Here is a 21,485-nt window from a genome sequence, read left to right as displayed (position 1 = left end):
TATTATATTGACTGTTTTATACATTAACATGTCATCTCTGGGCCAGTTCATGTGTTATAATCCAGAGTTTAATCAAGATTAGGGTCATGTCCATAATCCTCCGTTTCCACCAGGTGGCACTGTCTAATCCTGTGTCAGATGCCCTTCCATCCTCCTGTATCCCTGTGTGTCAGATGCCCTCCCATCCTCTTGTATCCCTCTATTTCAGATGCCCTCCCATCCTCCTGGGAGCAGGTCAAATGCCAGTTAAACTGCAGATGTTGTAGTGTGTCAGATGCCCTCCCAGATGTTGTGGTGTGGTTGGACAAATATAGAAATGATCAGGGAAAAATATCTGAGTGTTTGACTTTCGGACATTTCTTCTCAAATAAAAGCGTGAGACAGTAGAGTGTCTCTGCTCCGTCCCAGTGATCAGTGGGGCACATGAATAAAGCATCGCTGTGCATCTGTGCGCGTGCGTGTCTCTGTCCGCGCATGTGTGTGTGTGCGGGCACGCGCGGAGGGGGCGGGGCCAGCGGCTCATTGTCTGAAGCCTGATCCACACTGAAGGACCGGAGCGAGACAAAGAGCGGCTCTAGAGGTTCTCTAAACCCGCGGGACCAGCGCTCAACCCCGGAGAAGACACCCAGCACGGCCCGCTGTACAATCAAGACCGAACCGGGACTGAACCAGGACCGCACTGGAGACAAAGACCCGCAGTCAGGCCTCTTCAGTCGGATGCGGCTCAGGGATGCTCCGCGCTCCCTCCGCGATGGACACGGCACATGTGACCGGTGAATGAGTGATGGGCGAGCGGCTGCATACAGCGTGAGGCCCGGGCAGCGCTGGAGCAGAGTGGCGGTGCAGTGAGGCTCGGTCCGCAGGGAGAGGTGGCTCTGTAGCGGCTCCTCGGGGCTGTGGGTCGGGGTCTGGTGGGTGTGTTCCCGCGGTGCTAAGCACAGTGCGCGGAGCGGAGCTGGAGACGCGCTAATGACCAGGAGATATCCTTGATCTGAGCACAAAGACCTGCACCTGTCCGCATCTGCCTGCACCTGTCTGTACCTGGGCTCTGGAGGGACTAGAACCACAGAGCCAGTCAGAAGACGGCTGGAGCTTAGCACGTCTGTGGCACCGCTAGCATGTGTGCAATAGACAACAAGACTGAATCTGAGGAGTAGTCTGGGTTAGACTCAGGTCCTATCTGGGTGAGTCCAGAGTCCGGGTTTAGTCCAGGGATAGTCTGGACTAGTCCAGGTTAATCCAGGACTGGGCTCTGCGATGGGAAGAGTCCAGACCTGGCCCAGTCTGTGTTAGATTCTCTTTTGTGTTCACTACAACAGACAGACAGAGGAGGAGCTCTGAGCTTTAGAGAGAGGCGAGACTAAGTCAGGTCTACACCAGAACTAAACTAGGTCCAAAAGAAGACTAAACCAGGTCCTTTTGAAGATCATGGGGAACGCAGAGAGCATGGAGAGCCAGCTGGCTGTGATCAGGTCCAGAGCTGCTCCGGTGAAGCTGCCCATGCCAGACCCGGCCGAGCTGGAGGAACGCTTCTCCATCGCACTGGTGAGTACAGTCCCAACACAGGAGTCTAACCCACAACCAACACACAACACAGGAGTCTAATTCAACACACCACACAGGAGTCTAACCCACAACCCAACACACAACACAGGAGTCTAATTCAACACACAACACAGGAGTCTAATTCAACACACAACACAGGAGTCTAACCCACAACCAACACACAACACAGGAGTCTAATTCAACACACCACACAGGAGTCTAACCCACAACCCAACACACAACACAGGAGTCTAATTCAACACACAACACAGGAGTCTAATTCAACACACAACACAGGAGTCTAACGCAACACACAACACAGGAGCCTAACCCACAACCCAACACATAAAACAGGAGTTTAACCCAACACACAACACAGGAGTCTAACGCAACACACAACACAGGAGACCAAGTCTATAACAGGTCTGAACCAGGTCTAAACCAAGACTTTTACAGGTCTAAACCAGGTCTACAACAGGACTATTAGTCTAAAAGTGGACTACATCATTTCCACTGTAGTTTAAAGAGAAATTATCCAAAGGAAGACAGAAAAGTGGACCAAATGAACTGTAACAAACTGAAGAGCCCCAGCTGCAGCTGGAGCAGCTGAGAAACACTGGTCTATAGAGAGACACAGAGAGACAATTAAACTTTAAGAACGGAATACCAAACAAAAATTATTTTAACTTTTACAGACAACAGTTTGTCATTACTTCTCAGAGATTGAACCTGATCTAACCCCTGACACCTGACCATGGTCTAACCATAACTCTGTTTATCTTGAGCCTGACTCACTCTAAGTCCGTGTTTCAGAACTCCATGAACCTGCCTCCGGACAAAGTGCGCCTGCTCCGATCCTACGACAATGAGAAGAAGTGGGAACTCATCTGTGACCAGGTCAGAACTCAACCAGGTTTAGACCAGGACTAAACCAGGACTAATCTAGGACTAGAAGAGACTAAATCAGGACTGAACCAGGACTGAATCGACTAAACTAAGTCTAAATCAGGACTGAACCAGGACTGAATCGACTAAACCAGGACTGAACCAGGACTGAACCAGGACTGAACCATACTAATCCAGGACTGAACCAGTACTAAAGCATCACTATATTAGGTCTAGACCAGGTCTAAATCAGGTCTTTCTCCACAGGAGCGGTTCCAGGTGAAGAACCCTCCTCACACATACATTCAGAAGCTCAGAGGGTTCCTGGATCCAGCAGTCACTCGAAAGGTCAGTTCCTATGTCAGAGCTGTGCAGAGCACTGTGCAATTTTGGAAATGATGGCAATATTACCATTAAAGTCTCTGCACTTGATTTTTAAATTCTTAAAAAGGTGAAAAAACAGTTTTCAGTGGTCCAAAGTTATTCCTCACTTACCTTATGTATTCAAAGGATCCTAATTATTCACCACGATGAGTTCATAAGCACTTTTCACAATTCTCAGAGACCGTTACTGCAAAATAAACAACAACTAACATGCTAATGCTCACTTCCTGATTTTCTGACAATAAAACACTTTATAATTAGCTGCAGACAGTACACAGTGGACTTATTTTGACCACAAGAACTGTTTATACAGTATATCTGCGTTGCGGCAGAGCGCATTTTTCTCAAATACATGGGACAAAATCCAGTATGGACTTTATGTGCTGAAATAGCGATATTAGTGCAATATTTTTTTACTTTCTGTGCAATATTGTGCTGCCCATGTCCAATTTCCATAGAAACTGTCCTAACTCAAGATCAAATATGTGTGGTTTTTTTTTTTCATTTAAAAAAAATATTTTGCCAGAAATTTCGGAGGAGAGTTCAGGAGTCGACCCAAACCCTGAGAGAGCTGGAGATATCACTGAGAACCAACCACATCGGGTAAGAACTGAACCAGGACTAAACCAGGACTGAACCAGGACTAAACCAGGTTTGAACTGCTCATATTCTTATATAATCATAATACTGTTCAAATGTTCCACAGTTGGGTGCGTGAGTTCCTAAATGAAGAGAACAGAGGTCTGGATGTTCTAGTGGAGTATCTGTCCTTTGCTCAGTACGCAGTCACGTAAGTACTACTATTACTTATACTTCAAATTCTATAAAAGTCAGCTGTTCAAGCTTGACTCGAAGTTGAAGAGTTCTGTCTGCACACACACTGATGTGGAGGAGAGCTCTACAAAAACGTCCCTGTGACATCATTGTTCTATGGAGCTCAACAGTGACCGGCCCCTGGTTCCAGAAGGAAATTTCTCATGAATTTTTCCATAGACTTTCAGAAAGAAATGTATATTAAAAGTGTAAAAGCTCAGAGCTAATCAGCTGTGTGCTAACTAATGACCACGAGACCTATAATTTAATTTAAAATCTGTTTCTGAATCTTCATAAATCTTTATGAATCTTTTTGGACTTAAAACAAGTGTTATGGATTTTAGCTAGCACATAGCTGATTAGCTTCTGTGATGCCTTTGAACTATTAATATTTGAATTTTTCAAAATGGGAAAAAATGAATGAAAAACTTACTTCCAGAGGCAGAGCGGGCAGGAATGTTGAGCTCCCTAACCATAATCACAACAGCAGTGAGGGCCACAGGGCTAACTCACTCAAGCTCTGTGGACTTTGGGTTTCTGGGACGGGAACGATAATGCAGTGTAATGCAGATAATGCAAGTGCAGCTGCAGCAGTTACAGAGGCAGAGATAAAGGAATAGTGTGGAACATTTTTTTTTGTATCTTTCAAAGATTTGATGGAGAGTCTTCAGATAAAGGCCAGTGTGGAACATTTCTTGTCTCATTTAAAGGTTTGATGGAGAGTCTTCAGACGGGGGCAGTGAGGTTTCATCCATAGATTCTCCCTGGAGCAGATCTATAGAAGATCTTCATGGAGAGTGCAGCCTCCCCTCACCTTCCTCCACCGCCCCAAGGGCCCAGCGACTGTCTATAAGGTACTAAAACTACTACAAAAACTAGTACTACTGTTATACACTCGCCCTCCTCCAACACCCTGAGAGCACAAGGACTGTCTATAAGGTACTACTACTACTGTTAATACTACTGCTACTACTGCTACTTATTCTGTGACTACTACTATAACTACTAATGCAAATACTCCCATACCCCCTCCTCAAAGGTGTGTGGTGGTGACAGAGGTTGTAGGTGCAGAAAAGCAGCCATGTCTCTGTCAATGTGCCCAGGGCAGCTGTGGCTCTGTCTGCCAAAATCATTTTCTACTTGTGTTCCACCTGTGCGGAGTACATGGAGAAAGTCAACTGGTTTACATGGCAACCTGTGGCACAGACGTGTGTCATCTCTCTCCTCCCTCCTCCTTCACGCTCTTTCACTCCCTCTCTCAGTTCTGCTTACATGTGACTCTCTCTTCTCTTTTTCAGCTCTGATTTTGTCACTGTCCCTCTCTTTGTGACATACATATCTCCCTGTACAGAATACATATGACTCTCACTTTCTCTCCTCTCTTCTTTCAGCTCTGCTCTGGTCTCTCCCTCTCTCTCTCATTCTCAGTCTCTCTCTCTCTCTCTCCCTCTCTCTCACTCTCTGTCTCTCTCTCTCTGTCTTTCTCTCTCTCTCTCTGTCTTTCTCTCTCTCTCTCTTTCTGTCTCTGTCTCTCTTTCTCTTCCTTTCGCTCTCACTCTCTCTGTCTCTCTGTTTCTCTCTCTCTCTGTCTTTGTGCAGCATACATATGACCCTCTCCTCTCTCCTCTGTTTCAGCTCTGCTCTGGCCTCTCTCTCTCTCTCTCTCTCTCTCTCTCTCCCCCTCTCTCTGTCTTTCTCTCTCTCACTCTCTCTCTCTCTCTCTCTCTCTCTCTCTCTCTCAGTCTTTCTCTCTCTCGCAGTCTTTCTCTCTCTCTCTTTCTGTCTCTGTCTCTCTTTCTCTGCCTTTCGCTCTCACTCTCTCTGTCTCTCTCTCTCTCTCTCTCTCTGTCTTTCTTTCTCTCACTATCTCTCTCTCTCTCTGTGCAGCATACATATGACCCTCTCCTCCCCCTCTGTTTCAGCTCTGCTCTGGTCTCTCTCTCTCTCTTTCTTTCTGTCTTTCTCTCTCTCTGTCTTTCTCTCTCTCTCTCTGTCTTTCTCTCACTCATTCTCTCTCTCTTTCTCTCTCTCTCTCTCTGTGTCTCTGTGCAGCATGCATATGACCCTCTCCTCCCCCTCTGTTTCAGCTCTGCTCTGGTCTCTCTCTCTCTCTCTCTCTCTCTCTCTCTCTCTGTCTTTCTCTCTCTCTCTGTCTTTCTCTCACTCATTCTCTCTCTCTTTCTCTCTCTCTCTCTCTCTCTGTATGTCTCTGTGCAGCATACATATGACCCTCTCCTCTCTCCTCTGTTTCAGCTCTGCTCTGGTCTCTCTCTCTCTCTCTCTCTCTCTCTCCCTTTCTCTCTCTCTCTTTCTCTCTCTCTGTCTCTCTCTCTCTCTCTCTCTGTGCAGCATACATATGATCTTCTCCTCTCTCCTCTGTTTCAGCTCTGCTCTGGTCACTCGTTCAAACACTCTCCCGAGTCGCAGGACTCTGAAGAACTCCAGGCTCGTTTGTAAAAAAGACGATGTTCACGTCTGCATCATGTGTCTCCGTGCCATCATGAACTACCAGGTACTGACGTCGGACCCTGACCCCTACACCTGACCCTAATCCAAACATGTAACACCTAACTATAACCCACATCTGCATCATGTGCACCATCAAACTGACCAGTCCTGGTAGCTGGTCCTGGTCTGGTTTGGTCCAGGTCTGGTCCTGGTCTGTTTTTTGATGGACAGTTTTGGTGTTTACTTGAGTCTAAATGTGCTGTGTTCTGATTGGCCAGTACGGATTCAACATGGTGATGTCACATCCTCACGCTGTCAACGAAATCGCTCTGAGCCTCAACAACAGGAACCCACGGTGAGAATGTACTATACTACCAATACTACTACAACAAATGCTACTAGTAATACTGCTACCTCTACAATGTACTGCACTCTTATATAAAAACAAACACATAACACTATTGAACAACAAAAAAGCACGGTAAGAACTGTACTATATACCTTGTTGTAGGTCCAAAGCTCTAGTGCTGGAGCTCGCCTGTTTGCCTGTGTGTGTGTTTGTGTGTGTGTGTATATGTACGTCGTGTTTAACCATTTCTCTGCTGTATATCCGTTTCAGGACTAAGGCTCTTGTGCTGGAGCTTCTGGCCGCTGTGTGTCTGGTCAGAGGGGGACATGAGATCATCCTGTCAGCCTTCGACAACTTCAAAACTGTCAGAATCTTTTTTTTTCAATTCTGTTTTAAACATAATAATGACATAAATATATTTGCCCTAATGCTTAAGCCTCCTCACACGTGTCACTGTGTTCTACTGTGTTCTCATGAGTTCTCACTTGTTCTTGTGTGTTCCAGGTGTGCTCTGAGTCCATGCGCTTTGAGAAACTGATGGAACATTTCAAGAATGAGGACGACAACATTGACTTCCTGGTACAGAGCCTTTATGTTACAATCATATCCTGTACGTATCTGTGGACATGTCTATCCTGCTAGCCGCCATGTTCCAAACAGGAAGTGAGAATGGACGTGATTTGGCTCCATTTCACTTTCTATTGAAAAAACGTCACCTCTCTCTGTAACTGCTGCTGTCAGGCTCGTCATTTTTACCATAAATTGTTCGTTAAACCCCACTCTACATGATCCTGGTGTTTTTATTTCACTATTTTGTTCCCAAATCTACATATAAACATTAATAACAGGCCTTTCAGATGCCTGCTTTCCCAGAGGTCACTCCCACTACTGTTAGCAGCAGGTTTGATTGTCTGCATTGCTAAGCTCCCTCTCCCTGCCTGGCTAGCTATTTGGGCGGGGACTTTCAAAAGCCTCACTCCTGATTCGCTCTTTGGTTGCTGTGATACTGATATGGTTTTAAGTGTGGAACTGGGCTCCAGATTGACCTTGATGAGCTTCATTTGGAGCCGAACACTGTGGGTGACTTCACACTTATTTATGCATATACATGTCTGTGGTTGCAATATAGCTGCCATTTTATGTCTGATCTTCAACCCAAAACAGACACTGAAGGATGGGTCAAATCCAGATTTAAAACAGAAACACTGAAAGATGGGTCAAATGCAGAGGGATTTGAGATGATATTTTCTGACCTGTAGGTGGCGTGCATGCAGTTCATAAACATTGTGGTTCATTCTGTGGAGGACATGAACTTCAGAGTCCACCTTCAGTATGACTTCACCAAACTGTGTCTCGAGGAGCACCTGGAGGTATGTCTTAAGTCCTGGTTTGGTGCTTGTTCAGCCCTCGTTCAGTCCTTGTTTAGACCAGGTTTAGTCCCGGTTCAGTCCTTGTTTGGACCTGGTTTAGTCCTGGTTCAGTCCTTGTTTAGAGCTGGTTTAGTCCTGGTTTAGTCCTAGTTTAGTCCTGGTTCAGTCCTTGTTTAGACCTGGTTTAGTCCTGGTTCAGTCCTTGTTTATACCTGGTTTAGTCCTGGTTTAGTCCTGGTTCAGCTCTTGTTTAGACCTGGTTTAGTCCTGGTTCAGTCCTGGTTTAGTCCTGGTTCAGTCCTTGTTTAGTCCTGGTATAGTCCTGGTTCAGTCCTGGTTTAGTCCTGGTTCAGTCTTTGTTTAGACCTGGTTTAGTCCTGGTTCAGTCCTGGTTTAGTCCTGGTTCAGTCCTGGTTTAGTCCTGGTTCAGCTCTTGTTTAGACCTGGGTTAGTCCTGGTTCAGTCCTGGTTTAGTCCTGGTTCAGTCCTTGTTTAGTCCTGGTTTAGTCCTGGTTTAGTCCTGGCTCAGTCCTGGTTCAATCCTGGTTTAGTCCTGGTTTAGTCCTGGCTCAGTCCTTGTTTAGACCTGGTTTAGTCCTGGTTCAATCCAAATTTAATCCAGATTTAATTTTGGTTAAGTCTGTGATCCCTGATTTCCAAATGGTGAAAGGAGGAAGTGTTTAAACTTAGCTTTCATCTCTTACAAACCCTTTTGGCAAATCAGTATTCACAGTGACAATTCTGTGTTAATGTGTTAAGTCTGTTAATCAGAGCTGAAGGTTGCGGGTTCAAATCCCTATGTTTGTGTGTTTGTGTTTGTTGCGCAGAGGCTGAAGCACACGGAGAGCGACAGGTTGCAGGTTCAAATCCAGGCGTATCTGGATAATGTGTTTGATGTGGGGACTCTTCTGGAGGATGCAGAGACCAAGACTGCGGCTCTGGAGAGAGTGGAGGAGCTGGAGGAGAACCTCAACACGGTACTAATACTGCAATACTAGCTATACTACTACTACTACTACTACTACTACTACTACTACTACTACTACTATAACTACCCCTGACTGGACAAACACATTAGCATAAATTACAGTAGCTCAGAGAGGACCAGGAGGACAGCCTCAACATGGTAACAACAGAAATACTACTACTATTACTACTACCCCCTCACTGAATACACACAAGCATTTATGAAACATTTGAAATGATCACGAAAGTGCACAGAAAAACTATTCTTAACTGAAACGTATTTTCCCTTTATATATGCAATGTACGTTTAGAGTCAGTTGAATCTAAATGCAGTTTAAACACCTATTTTAGTTCAGCAGGCATAAGCTTGTTTTCTAGTTCACTATTGTTTGTGTTATGCTTTTTAAAATGGAAAATCGCCAGATTAGAGTGCAGTGGATTACGGTCCGGATGACTTAATCAAATAGACGGCTTGCAAGATGACTGATCTGGTTCTGAAGTCCAGGAATCCAGACTGTAGCGCAGATCCCGTTCGTGAAGTTAGATCTTGGCAGAGTCCTCTTTGTGCTGGTTCTGGGCGGGGAGATCGAGACCAGGCCTGAGTGGCCTGCTGCCACTACTAATCTTATGTTCTTTTAGTGTGTTCTCTTAGTGTGTTTTCTTAGCGTGTGCTCTCTGTTACAGATGTCAGAGCGTGTTCTGGATGTGGAGAACGAGGCCATGTTGAAGATCGTGGAGCTGGAGAAACAGCTGATGCAGACCAACAAAGAACTTGAGCAGATCAGGGTCAGTTAATAATACTCACATAGACCTGGTTTAGTCCTGGTTTAGACTTGGTTTAGACCTGGTTTAGTCCTGGTTCAGTCCTGGTTTAGAGCTGGTTTAGTCCTGGCCTAACCTGGTCTCTGGTCTGTTGCAGGAGGGCTATGCTAACGCTAACTCGCAGGTCCACACTTTGAGGCGCATTGTTAAAGAAAAGGACCAGACAATTCGCCGCCAGAGCCGCCTCGAACGCCAAAGTGACCAGAGCCCGGCCAATCAGAGGGGAGAAGGAGATGGGGGCGTGTCTGAGTCGCCCCCTCCACACCTTTCGCCCAGGTGAAGTACTCCTGTGGGGTTACACTAGGTTTAGTCCTGGTGTAGTCCTGTTTAGTTCTCTTAGAGTCTCGCCATACTCTTGGTTCACTCCTGCTTTAGTCCTGGCGTAGTCCTGTTTAGTCCTCTTAGAGTCTCGCCATACTCTTGGTTCACTCCTGCTTTAGTCCTGGTGTAGTCCTGGTTTAGTCCTGCTTTAGTCCGGGTTGAGTCCTTTAGTCCAGGTCTATAACCGGGTTTGTCTGTGTTTAGTCCTGAGACCGTGGCTTATCACAGTCTGGGTGCGGCAGAGATGATGCCTCCCCCTCCACCTCCTCCGCCCCCGCCCCCCGGACCTGGCTGCGGTGAGTTCAACCAATCAGAACGCTTTAACTGCGAGCTTGATTGATCGGAATGCTTAAACCAGTCTGAGTCTAACCAATCAGAACGTCCATGTCTTTAAAATTCAAAGGATTCACAGACAAGTGAAAAATCAAAATCTGTTCTGTTAATTCTGTCCAGTCCAGGCTTATTCAACGATCACTGTCACTTAACTGATGTAAACTATAATAAATATTTAGCACAGATACTACCCCACCAAAGCATAACTAGAAAAACATGAAACCTTTCAGATGACCTTAAAAGTACTAAATACTTTCCTCCCTGTTTAAGCGTCTAAACGTATCTCTCTCTCTCTCTCTGTCTCTCTCTGTCTCTCTCTCTGTGTGTTAGTGTCAAACGGCCCATATCCACCCCCTCCAGCACCTCCTCCACCTCCCACTTCCCAGACACTTCCCCCGGCTCCGCCCCCTCCGCCCTGCAGAACAAGTGAGCTCTCAAGCCATGTCCCTATGCCCCCACCCCCCCCACCTGTAGCCCCGCCTCTCCCCGGGACAGGAGCGCCAACGGTCATCTTCAGTTCTGGACTCGCAGGTACTTAAACATGCTTCAGACCTGGTTTGGTCCTAGTTTAGTCCTGGTTTGGTCTGGGCTTAGTCTCGGTTTAGTCCTGGTCCAGAATCCTAATCTTTTTCTTCTAATCTTATGTTTTTTTTTTGCAGAGGGACCTCTCAAGTTATTCTGTAAGTTCACACTTTAATACGGGAGTATGGGAGGGCATCTGACACACAGGCTCAAGGAAGGGCATCTGACACACAGGGAGGGCATCTGACTGTTTTTTTGTTGCAGCGGTGAAGATAAAGAAGCCTATCCAGACAAAGTTCCGGATGCCTGTTCTTAACTGGGTCGCCCTGAAGCCGAGTCAGATCAACGGAACGGTTTTCAACGACATCGACGACGAGTCCATCCTCCAGGTAATTTCTCCCACCTTACTCCTCCCCCTCCTATCTATCTCCTCCCCCTTATCAGGTAACTCCTCATCTAACTCCTCCCCCTTGTCATGTAACTCGTCCCACCACCTCCCCCTCTCTAGGTAACTCCTCCTACCACCTAACTCCTTGCCCTCCTCTAACTCCTCCCCTTTCTCAGGTAATCGCTCCCCCTCCTTTAACCCCTCCCCTAGCCACATAACCCCGCCCCTGTACCAGAGTCAGTGTCCAGTCTATTTTCCAAGTCTACGTCTTTATAGCGACTTTGGACTTCTTTTTTGGAAAGTCTCTTGTAAATTTTTAGAGTCATGGGTAGTGTTTTTTTGGGCTTGTTCCTGAGCTGCATTTTTACATCATAAAGAGGTGATTTTTAGCCTTGTTTCAGGTCTGTTTCACAATAATAGCTCCACAAAAGACTGAACACATAGAGATACAGGCTGTTAACAGTTGATTAAAGCAATTTTTAATGTTTAAAAGTGTGATGAAAAATATGCACATCTCATTAACACTTATTCAACTGAGTCACACAACGTTTAAATATTGCTGTATCATTGGGTCCAGACAGTCTGCTGTGATTGGCCGGTAAAAGGAATAGTTAAGTGCATTTGACAGATTCATATATTTTTCTTATTCTGACTTGGTTTGAGTAGGCCTGTCACAATAACATATTTTGAAGTTAATAATCGATAATATTGAAACCAAACCATTAAGAAAAATGATCCCTCAATGTTGTAAATGTACAATATTGTTCCAAAATATGAACTGTAATAAATAAACAACACAATACAGCACTTTAGTAGTGAGTTTGGTATATATTGAGTTCATAATTCAACCTTCTACAGCCCAAATATCTTCGTAGTACAGGAAAATAACCAAATATTTCCCACGAGTACAAAGAAAAAGTACCATGCTAAAAATATTGACCCCCAAATAATGATTGTTCCATCTGTTATGTATTGAACGATAAGTGGATATAGTAATTATAACGGCAGGCTTAGGTTTGAGTTTACATGGAGCAGTTTGAGGAGCTGTTTACATATGTGTACAAGGTGTATAATGTGTGGTGTATGTTTGCAGACCATGTTAATATGTCCATACTGACACGTGTTAAATCCATGTGTGCAGGAGCTGAAGTATTTCTTATGTTTATATTTCTTAACATGCTCAATCTATGCAGGAGCTGAACATGGAGCAGTTTGAGGAGCTGTTTAAGACCAAAGCTCAGGGCCCAGCGGTGGATTTGACTCTGTCCAGACAGAAGGTCCCTCAGAACGTCTCCAAAGTGTCTCTGCTCGAAGCCAACCGCGCTAAGAACCTGGCTATCACGCTGAGGAAGGCGGGGCAGAGCGGGGACGCCATCTGCAGAGCCATACAGATGTGAGTATGATCTCCGGTCAATGAGCAATACACTCCTCCTGTGTGTGAGTGAGATGATGGAGATCAGAGGCAGCCACTTCTGTGTCCCTCTGCCCCAGGGCATCTTCAGATGATCCGTTACGTTAACCCTGGGTTTTGTCCGTCAGGCTCAGGGCTCATCTCGTATAACCTTTTACTATTTTTCCTGTTCAAGATAAAATATTCTGTCTTTTGAATGGTGAATAGTCTTCAAAATGGCGCCTATAATGAGAAGCAGAAACCCATGAAACCCTCCTGATCACATGTACTCCCTGCGTGTCCCTGTCAAAGTGGTTTAACTGTCTCCTGTATCTTGTCTGTGTATAGGCTGGACCTGCGCACTGTGCGTGTGGACTTTGTGGAGTGCCTGATGCGGTTCCTCCCTACAGAAGCAGAGGTGAAGGTTCTGCGTCAGTATGAGAGGGACAGAAAACCTCTGGAGAACCTGAGCCACGAAGATCGATTCATGCTCCAGTTTAGTCGCATCGAGCGCCTCAGCCAGAAGATGTCCATCATGACTTTTATGGGAAACTTTGCAGACAACGTGCACATGCTAACACCGGTAATACTATCACTAAAACTAACATATCACAATCTAACCCAGTTATATTATAAGGCCTAGAGAGATCGTGGGTTCTGTTGCCGTGGTAAATGCAGCAGTCACTTTGTGAGTTGAACAAGAGTAAAATTCTGATGTAAAATAATAATAACAGGCCCTGAAAAGTCACTAATTAAAATGTTTAAATGGACATATAAAGGTGTATTTGTGTGTGTAATTCAGGACTAGATATCTCTGTCAGGACATGTGTCTCTGACTGAAAATGAAGATTCACTTAAGGCACTCCACTGGTCTGTCCAATGCAGAATCCACCAATGAGAATTATTCTGTTCACCTTCACACCTAAAAATAAGAATTTATGACCAAAAATGAAAAAAAATTTTTTTACAGATTAATTCACATGAGTTTGGTAGAACGTGAGTTTGGTGGAACATGGGCATTAGATAAAGTACAAATATAAAAATTATGAGTTTGTCTGAGTTGTTGAGCCGAATTCTACACTTGTACAACATGTCTGCTGCAACGGGACATTCTTAACTTATAGGTTACTATGGCGACGATCTCTCTAGTCCCTTATTTATACCTCATTGATCTAATCACCGTGTACCATTTCAACATACAACACTATAACATACAAGGCTGAACAATAACGAGCACCGCACCCTGAAGATGTCCATCATGACCTTTCATTAACACTGGTAGTACTGTTACTATAACTGACATGTCTAATACTAACCAACTTCGCAACATGAGACTATAACATAAAACTATATATACCTAATATGACTGTAACTACCCAACAATAATCAATAGGACATAACACTATATAAAGTATTGCAACTACACTGTAAATGGCAGCTTAACCAGAGGACGTGCCCACATGACAGTCACAGGCTGATTCCACGTCATGCAGCTCTGCTGCACTGTCCTGCGCACTGTGTAATAATTGCACACCTGTTGTAGTGAATGAGAGACGTTCCACATCCCGCATATGCACCCCGCCCACTGCCCTTCCCACTCCACTGTCCTTGAACAAAATTACAGACCTATTCAGCCACCTAAGTCTATTTTTTCTCTGCCAGTCTCTGGCTTTATTTTCAGTTTCCACAATTCAGAATCAAACAGGAAAAAGAAGGTGAACTACATCCGGGTTTACACAGTAAATACACTCCACACAGGCTTATTGTTCATTAGATTATTTCCAGCAAAAGTTTTTACTGTTAGATAAACTCAGGGGACTGTTCACTTTCACTTTATGTCACTGAAACATGCCATGTGAAAACCCTGTTGGACTTGTTAAGAGTTTAAAGCCTGTTTACACTTGGGGCCAATAAAAACATGTGTAACTCATGTGACATGAGCTAATGAGCAGCCTCATGTGACACAGCAGTGATCTGCTCCTGCTTTGTATAAAGAGTTATACTTGTGTTCTCTGTGCATGCTCGTCTTTGGCTCCTCGGCGCTCGCAGCCCTGTGTAGTTCAGCCATGAACAGATGAAATGAAATCAAGTGAGCGAGGGTCTGCACCTTTCCATTCAGCAATGTGCAGCGGAGCAGAGCTGCATGATGTGGAATCAGCCCATAACAACCACCAATCACTTTATATATTTATAATGATACTTCAGTACCTCTACTATAACTGTACTTTATACTGCAGTCACTACTACGACTACTACCACTACGACTGCTGCTACTACTATGACTTGACATTTTCTCTTTGCAGCAACTTCACGCTATGATCGCGGCATCAGTTTCCATCAAGTCGTCCCAGAAACTCAAGAAGATCTTAGAGGTGAGTCTTGGTCTAGTCCTGGTTTAGTCCAGGTTCAGATCTGCTCTAACCCTAGTTCTGGTCTAATTCTAGTTCTGGTTTAGTTCTGGTTTTGGTTTAGTTCTGGTTTTGGTTTAGTTCTGGTTTAATCCAGGTCTAGTCTTGGTTCTGGGTTAGTCCTAGTCCTGGTCCTGGTCTAACCCTGGTCTTGTTCTCAGATCATCCTGGCATTGGGGAACTACATGAACAGCAGTAAACGAGGAGCAGTCTACGGTTTCAAGCTGCAGAGTCTGGACCTGGTAAGACCCTCCTCCTCCTGAGAGAAGATCCACAGTTTTATAATACTGTGAACAGAATCATTTGACCTTTGTATATTTGTACAAACAGAGAAGACGATGGACTTTGTGCCAGTTTTTGTTTTATGCGGATAGGCCTAGTAATGTCTCCAGCTCAAATTAAACCAATTTTTGGTTCTTTTTTCATGCTTTTCAGAATAGAGAGAAAACATACAGAATAGTGGCAGAAATATGGAGAATAATAACAGCAGTAGTAAGAACAGTAATACTTAAGGGAAATCACAGCACATGACAACAGGGACCATGAGCAGCTACTTAGTGATGAAGAGCAATGTGCCAAAGAGAAAAGTACATTTTTCACCATCATTTCCAAGGCTGTTCACAATACATTCACTTTATACATTATATATTACCATAAAGAGGAAATTAGAAACCATTTATTGCTACTGCGATCAGCCAAACCCACCACAGTGCAGAGAGGAGAGCTGGAGAGATGTGCAGTATCAGCCAAACTGTAGAACGTCGCAGGAAAACACTCACATCCCCCATTAACACGGCTCAGACAGTTGGTCCACTTCACCATGGAGATCCTCTAGTCTTCATATGCATACTATTGTCTGCCGTATGGTTAAGTCCCGGTTCAGTCCTGTCCAGTCTTGGTCCAGTCCTGGTCCAGTCCTGGTTCATTCATGGTTCAATCTCTGTCTGCCCTCAGTTGTTGGAGACCAAGTCCACAGACCGGACCCAGACTCTGCTTCACTACATCTCAAACATAGTTCAGGAGAAGTACCCGATGGTGGCGCCATTCTACAATGAGCTGCACTACGTGGACAAGGCTGCCGCAGGTAACCAATTGGAGTGCTTGGAGCATTGAAACTGGCCAATCAGAGGGAAACCAGGGAGGGCGTCTGACACACTGGGATACTGGAGGATGGGATCAATTGGAAAATCTGACCCCATCTGGGAGTATGACATCACCACATGCTACAGTCTGTACACCACTAATGGGAGGACATCTAACTGTTTTCAGTGAGCTTGGAGAACGTGCTGTCGGACGTGAAGGACCTGCAGAGAGGGATGGAACTCACCTGGAGAGAGTTCAGCGTCAGCCACAACTCCACACTGAAGGACTTCATCTCCAGGAACGAAACCAGACTCCAGAAGCTACAGGAGGACGCACGGATCGCACAGGTATAAGACTCACCCCAAAACCCAAAACTCCTCATCCCGAAACACACCCCGAAACAATTCAATTCATTTTGAATTCATTTTATTTTTGTAACGCCCAAAATCACAACAACAGTTGTCTCGAAGGGCGTTCATGTTTTGGTTGATGGGGGAAACCGGAGTACCCGGAGGAAACCCATCCAGACACGGGGAGAAACATGAAAAACTCCACACAGAAAGGCCTGGGCGACCCGGGGATCGAACCAAACCCTCTTGCTGTGAGGCATGAGTGTTGCCACTCAGCCACCGTGCTGCCTACACACAAAAACAAACAGGAAAATCAAACAACAGGAAAAATCTGACAAAACAAGAAAAATCGGCCAGGGGACCAAGCACAGATCCTTGTGGAACACCACAGGCTACTTACACAGGATATTCGTAGTATCGATTACTATCTGATTTTCCATACTTTTGACGGCCCTAGTCCCCCTGAACTCACCCAGATGACAAGACTCCAAAGAATGTAGCCCCAGTGTTTTGTGTTGTGTGATGTGTTTGTTTTGCTGTAAATTACAGTTGTGGTTTTGTTCCAGGATGCGTTCGAGGACGTGGTGAAGTTTTTCGGGGAGAGTTCAAAGACGATGCCTCCGTCTGTGTTTTTCCCCATTTTTGTGAGATTCATCAAAGCCTACAGGGTCAGAATTACTAATACTATCGTACTGTTATTATTACTACTACAGTACTACTGCTACTACTAATACTATATAGTACTATTAGTATTGTTACTACTACTTCTGCTGCTATTACTACTACTATTGCTACTACAGACAGACAGATAGATATACAGGATACAGATATATTGATAAATGTTTTGTTTGTTTTGCAGTTGGCGGAGGAGGAGAACGAGGCACGGCGTCGACAGGAGCAGATGCTTCTGGAGAAACTTGAGGAGCAACAACTTCTACAGGAAGAACAACAAGAGACTAAGGTATTGACCTCTGACTATAGTACTAGAGCAGGTGTCACCTACATGAGGCCCAGATGTCCTCTGGGGCGAACCCGGGCCGTGGTGTCTGTTCTTGTGACTCTGTATTAGTTTAAAAGCAAACATCTGTGACATGATGAGGTTCAGCCCCACAGCTAAACAGCACAATGTTGAACTGCTTTTAAAGAACGTAATCCTCTTCAGGTATGAAAAAAAAGAATGGTAAACCCTGAGAGAGGAGAGAGAGAAGAGAGGAGAGGAGAGAGAGAGAGAGAGAGAGAATGAAAAGAGGAGAGAGAAGAGAGAGTAAAAAGAGAGGAGAGAGAGTGAAAAGAGAGGAAAGAAGAGAGATTGAAACGAGAGGAGAGAGAAAAGAGAGTGAAGTGAGAGAGGAGAGAGAAGAGGACGGGGCACTTCTGCAGAGGTACAAATAACCGCAAGATGGAGCCAAAGTGTCTCTTACACGTCTACACAAACAAACCTAATGAGCTGTTCTAACCTAAAAACTTTCAAATGTCTCACTGTGTCAGTGTGAACACTTCAGAACACTTTCATTGTTGCTGCCTTAAAACCTCAGACTTTACTAGTGTTGTCACGATACAAAAACTTCAAACTCGTTTTCGATACTAAGGAAAATACTGGATACTCGATACCAATTCAGATTCTTTGGACAATAGAATGTGTTTCTCAACATTAAATGATAGTACTTTTGTGTATATTCCCTGCGTAATCCCTCAGTGGTCCATGGGCATATACTAGTCTATGTGTCTTATACTTACCTGCTCTTTAACATTGTGTATTGTGTTTGTTTGGGTCCAGTCTCCGTCTCGAGGGAAACGTCAGCAACAGGAACTCATCACAGAACTGAGACGAAAGCAAGGAAAAGAGAGAGGACACGTGTATGAGGGGAAGGATGGAGCGATCGAGGACATCATCACAGGTAAAAGAGAGAGAGAGGACACGTGTGTGAGGGGAAGGACGGAGCGATCAAGGACATCATCACAGGTAAAACAGAGAGAGAGGGAATGTGTGTGAAGGGCATAACAGAGAGATCGAGGACATCATCAAAGGTAAAACAGAGAAAGAGAGAGAAAGAGAGAGGGAATGTGTGTGAAGGGCATAACAGAGAGATCGAGGACATCATCACAGGTAAAATAGAGAGAGAGAGAGAGAGAGAGAGGGCATGTGTGTGAAGGGCAGAATGGAGAGATCGAGGACATCATCACAGGTAAAACAGAGAGAAAGAGGGAATGTGTGTGAAGGGCAGAACGGAGAGATTGAGGACATCATCACAGGTAAAATAGAGAGAGAGAGGGCATGTGTGTGAGGGGAAGGATGGAGAGATCGAGGACATCATCACAGGTAAAACAGAGAGCGAGGGAATGTGTGTGAAGGGCAGAATGGAGAGATCGAGGACATCATCACAGGTAAAATAGAGAGAGAGAGGGCATGTGTGTGAGGGGAAGGATGGAGATATCAAGGACATCATCACAGGTAAAACAGAGAGGGAGAGGACACGTGTGTCGGGAAGGATCGGAGCAATCGAGGACATCATCACAGGTAAAACAGAGAGAGAGGGCATGTATGTGAAGGGCAGAATGGAGAGATCGAGGACATCATCACAGGTAAAACAGAGAGAGAGAGAGAGGGCATGTGTGAGGGGAAGGATGGAGCGATCGAGGACATCATCACAGGTAAAAGAGAGAGAGAGAGAGAGAGGGCATGTGTGTGAAGGGCATAACAGAGAGATCGAGGACATCATCACAGGTAAAACAGAGAGAGAGGGCATGTATGTGAAGGGCAGAATGGAGAGATCGAGGACATCATCACAGGTAAAACAGAGAGAGAGAGGGCATGTGTGTGAGGGGAAGGATGCAGAGATCGAGGACATCATCACAGGTAAAACAGAGAGAGCGAGGGAATGTGTGTGAAGGGCAGAATGGAGAGATCGAGGACATTATCACAGGTAAAATAGAGAGAGAGAGGGCATGTGTGTGAGGGGAAGGATGGAGATATCAAGGACATCATCACAGGTAAAACAGAGAGGGAGAGGACACGTGTGTCAGGGGAAGTATCGGAGCAATCGAGGACATCATCAGAGGTAAAACAGAGAGAGAGGGCATGTATGTGAAGGGCAGAATGGAGAGATCGAGGACATCATCACAGGTAAAATAGAGAGAGAGAGACAGAGAGGGCATGTGTGTGAAGGGCAGAATGGAGAGATCAAGGACATCATCACAGATAAAACAGAGAGAGAGAGAGAGGGCATGTGTGAGGGGAAGGATGGAGCGATCAAGGACATCATCACAGGTAAAACAGAGAGAGAGAGGGAGAGGACACGTGTGTGAGGGGAAGGATGGGAGTGATCGAGGACATCATCACAGGTAAAAGAGAGAGAGAGGGCATGTGTGTGGAGGGCAGAATGGAGAGATCGAGGACATCATCACAGGTAAAACAGAGAGAGAGGGAGAGGACACGTGTGTGAGGGGAAGGATGGAAGCGATCGAGGACATCATCACAGGTAAAAGAGAGAGAGAGAGGGCATGTGTGTGAAGGGCAGAATGGAGAGATCGAGGACATCATCACAGATAAAACAGAGAGAGAGAGAGGGCATGTGTGAGGGGAAGGATGGAGCGATTAAGGACATCATCACAGGTAAAACAGAGAGAGAGAGGGAGAGGACACGTGTGTGAGGGGAAGGATGGGAGTGATCGAGGACATCATCACAGGTAAAAGAGAGAGAGAGAGGGCATGTGTGTGGAGGGCAGAATGGAGAGATCAAGGACATCATCACAGGTAAAACAGAGAGAGAGAGAGAGAGGGAGAGGACATGTGTGTGAGGGGAAGGATGAAAGCAATCGAGGACATCATCACAGGTAAAAGAGAGAGAGAGAGGGCATGTGTGTGAAGGGCAGAATGGAGAGATCGAGGACATCATCACAGGTAAAACAGAGAGAGAGAGAGAGGGCATGTGTGAGGGGAAGGATGGAGCGATCAAGGGCATCATCACAAGAAAAACAGAGAGAGAGAGAGAGAGGACACGTGTGTGAAGGGCAGAACGGAGAGAACGAGGACATCATCACAGGTAAGAGAGAGAGGGAGAGGGCACATGTGTGAGGGGAAGGATGGAGCGATCGAGAACATCATCACAGGTAAAAGAGAGACAGAGAGAGAGGGAATGTGTGTGAAGGGCAGAACGGAGAGATCAAGGACATCATCACAGGTAAAACAGAGAGAGAGAGAGACAGGGCATGTGTGTGAAGGGCAGAACGGAGAGATCGAGGACATCATCACAGGTAAAACAGAGAGAGAGAGACCGGACATGTGTGAGGGGAAGGATGGAGCGATCAAGGACATTATCACAGGTAAAAGAGAGAGAGACAGGACATTGTGTGAGGGAAACGACAAAGTGATCGAGGACATCATCACAGGTAAAAGAGAGGGGGGGTGGAGATGTTTACTGTGGTCTTTGCACTTTACACTTCTTCATCACAGTAGAACTATTCAAACTCACAGAGAAACTGCACATGAACATATCAAAAATACACACAGCACTGCTACTAAACAAACCGCTGAACTGAAAACTTTTATCTGACTTTTTTCTCCAGCTCTGAAGAGTGTCCCGTTCACAGCGCGATCGGCCAAGCGCAGCTCACGCTTCCTTTGTGAGCCAGCCCACCTGGATGAGCACTGACCAATCAGAGCCCACCCCAAGTGACAGCACTTTTTAAACATTTGTATTAGATTTATTTATGACAAAACATCAGTGTTTCAGAGACTAAACCAGAACTGAACCAGGACTAAAACAGGACTAAACAACCACTGAACAAGGACTAAATCAGGACTAAGCCAGGACTGAACCAGGATTACATCAGGACAAAAGGAGATCTGGACCCGGTCTTGTCTGGACTCCTTCAGGACTTAACTAGGACTAAACCCAGTCCATCTTCAGACTTTTTCATTTCTGACAATCGCTTCTTCCTGAACTTCACCTGAGCCTCACCTGCTCAAGAGACTCCGCCCCAGCTACAGACTCCACCCCTCTGCACACCCCACATCCCTGCCCCTTTGAACCGATCTGCCAATGGAAGGTGAAGGACCACCACTTCAAATGAACAACTCCTCCTCCTGAGACAGAAGCATCCATGTG

General features: G+C 45.4%; 1 protein-coding gene across 1 annotated transcript; it reads left to right on the top strand.

Annotated features, from left to right (window-relative positions):
• The first annotated feature begins 944 nt into the window (after positions 1-944).
• On the top strand, positions 945-21,145 carry LOC117381886 (formin-like protein 2). Its single transcript, XM_033978931.2, has 28 exons — positions 945-1,545; positions 2,359-2,442; positions 2,698-2,778; positions 3,341-3,417; positions 3,521-3,604; positions 4,338-4,481; positions 6,013-6,139; positions 6,354-6,430; positions 6,695-6,788; positions 6,929-7,003; positions 7,684-7,794; positions 8,622-8,771; positions 9,445-9,546; positions 9,680-9,858; positions 10,108-10,199; positions 10,567-10,767; positions 10,896-10,916; positions 11,023-11,147; positions 12,340-12,539; positions 12,885-13,119; positions 14,840-14,908; positions 15,106-15,186; positions 15,899-16,028; positions 16,214-16,374; positions 16,944-17,045; positions 17,237-17,338; positions 18,155-18,275; positions 20,944-21,145. Exons 1-28 carry the CDS (start codon positions 1,429-1,431, stop codon positions 21,027-21,029), a joined length of 3,228 nt encoding a protein of 1,075 aa, XP_033834822.1. The 5' UTR covers positions 945-1,428; the 3' UTR covers positions 21,030-21,145.
• The last annotated feature ends 340 nt before the right edge of the window (positions 21,146-21,485 follow it).

This window comes from Periophthalmus magnuspinnatus, chromosome 2, assembly GCF_009829125.3.
Source record: "Periophthalmus magnuspinnatus isolate fPerMag1 chromosome 2, fPerMag1.2.pri, whole genome shotgun sequence".
Taxonomy (NCBI): Eukaryota; Metazoa; Chordata; class Actinopteri; order Gobiiformes; family Gobiidae; genus Periophthalmus; species Periophthalmus magnuspinnatus.
This window is presented reverse-complemented; position numbering and strand designations above follow the sequence as displayed.

Coding starts and splice junctions, on each gene's coding strand:
- LOC117381886 (XM_033978931.2), top strand. CDS start 1,429: ATGGGGAACGCAGAGAGCATGGAGAGCCAGCTGGCTGTGATCAGGTCC. Junction 6,789..6,928: donor CCTTCGACAACTTCAAAACT/GTCAGAATCTTT, acceptor TGTGTGTTCCAG/GTGTGCTCTGAGTCCATGCG. Junction 10,768..10,895: donor CTTCAGTTCTGGACTCGCAG/GTACTTAAACAT, acceptor TTTTTTTTGCAG/AGGGACCTCTCAAGTTATTC.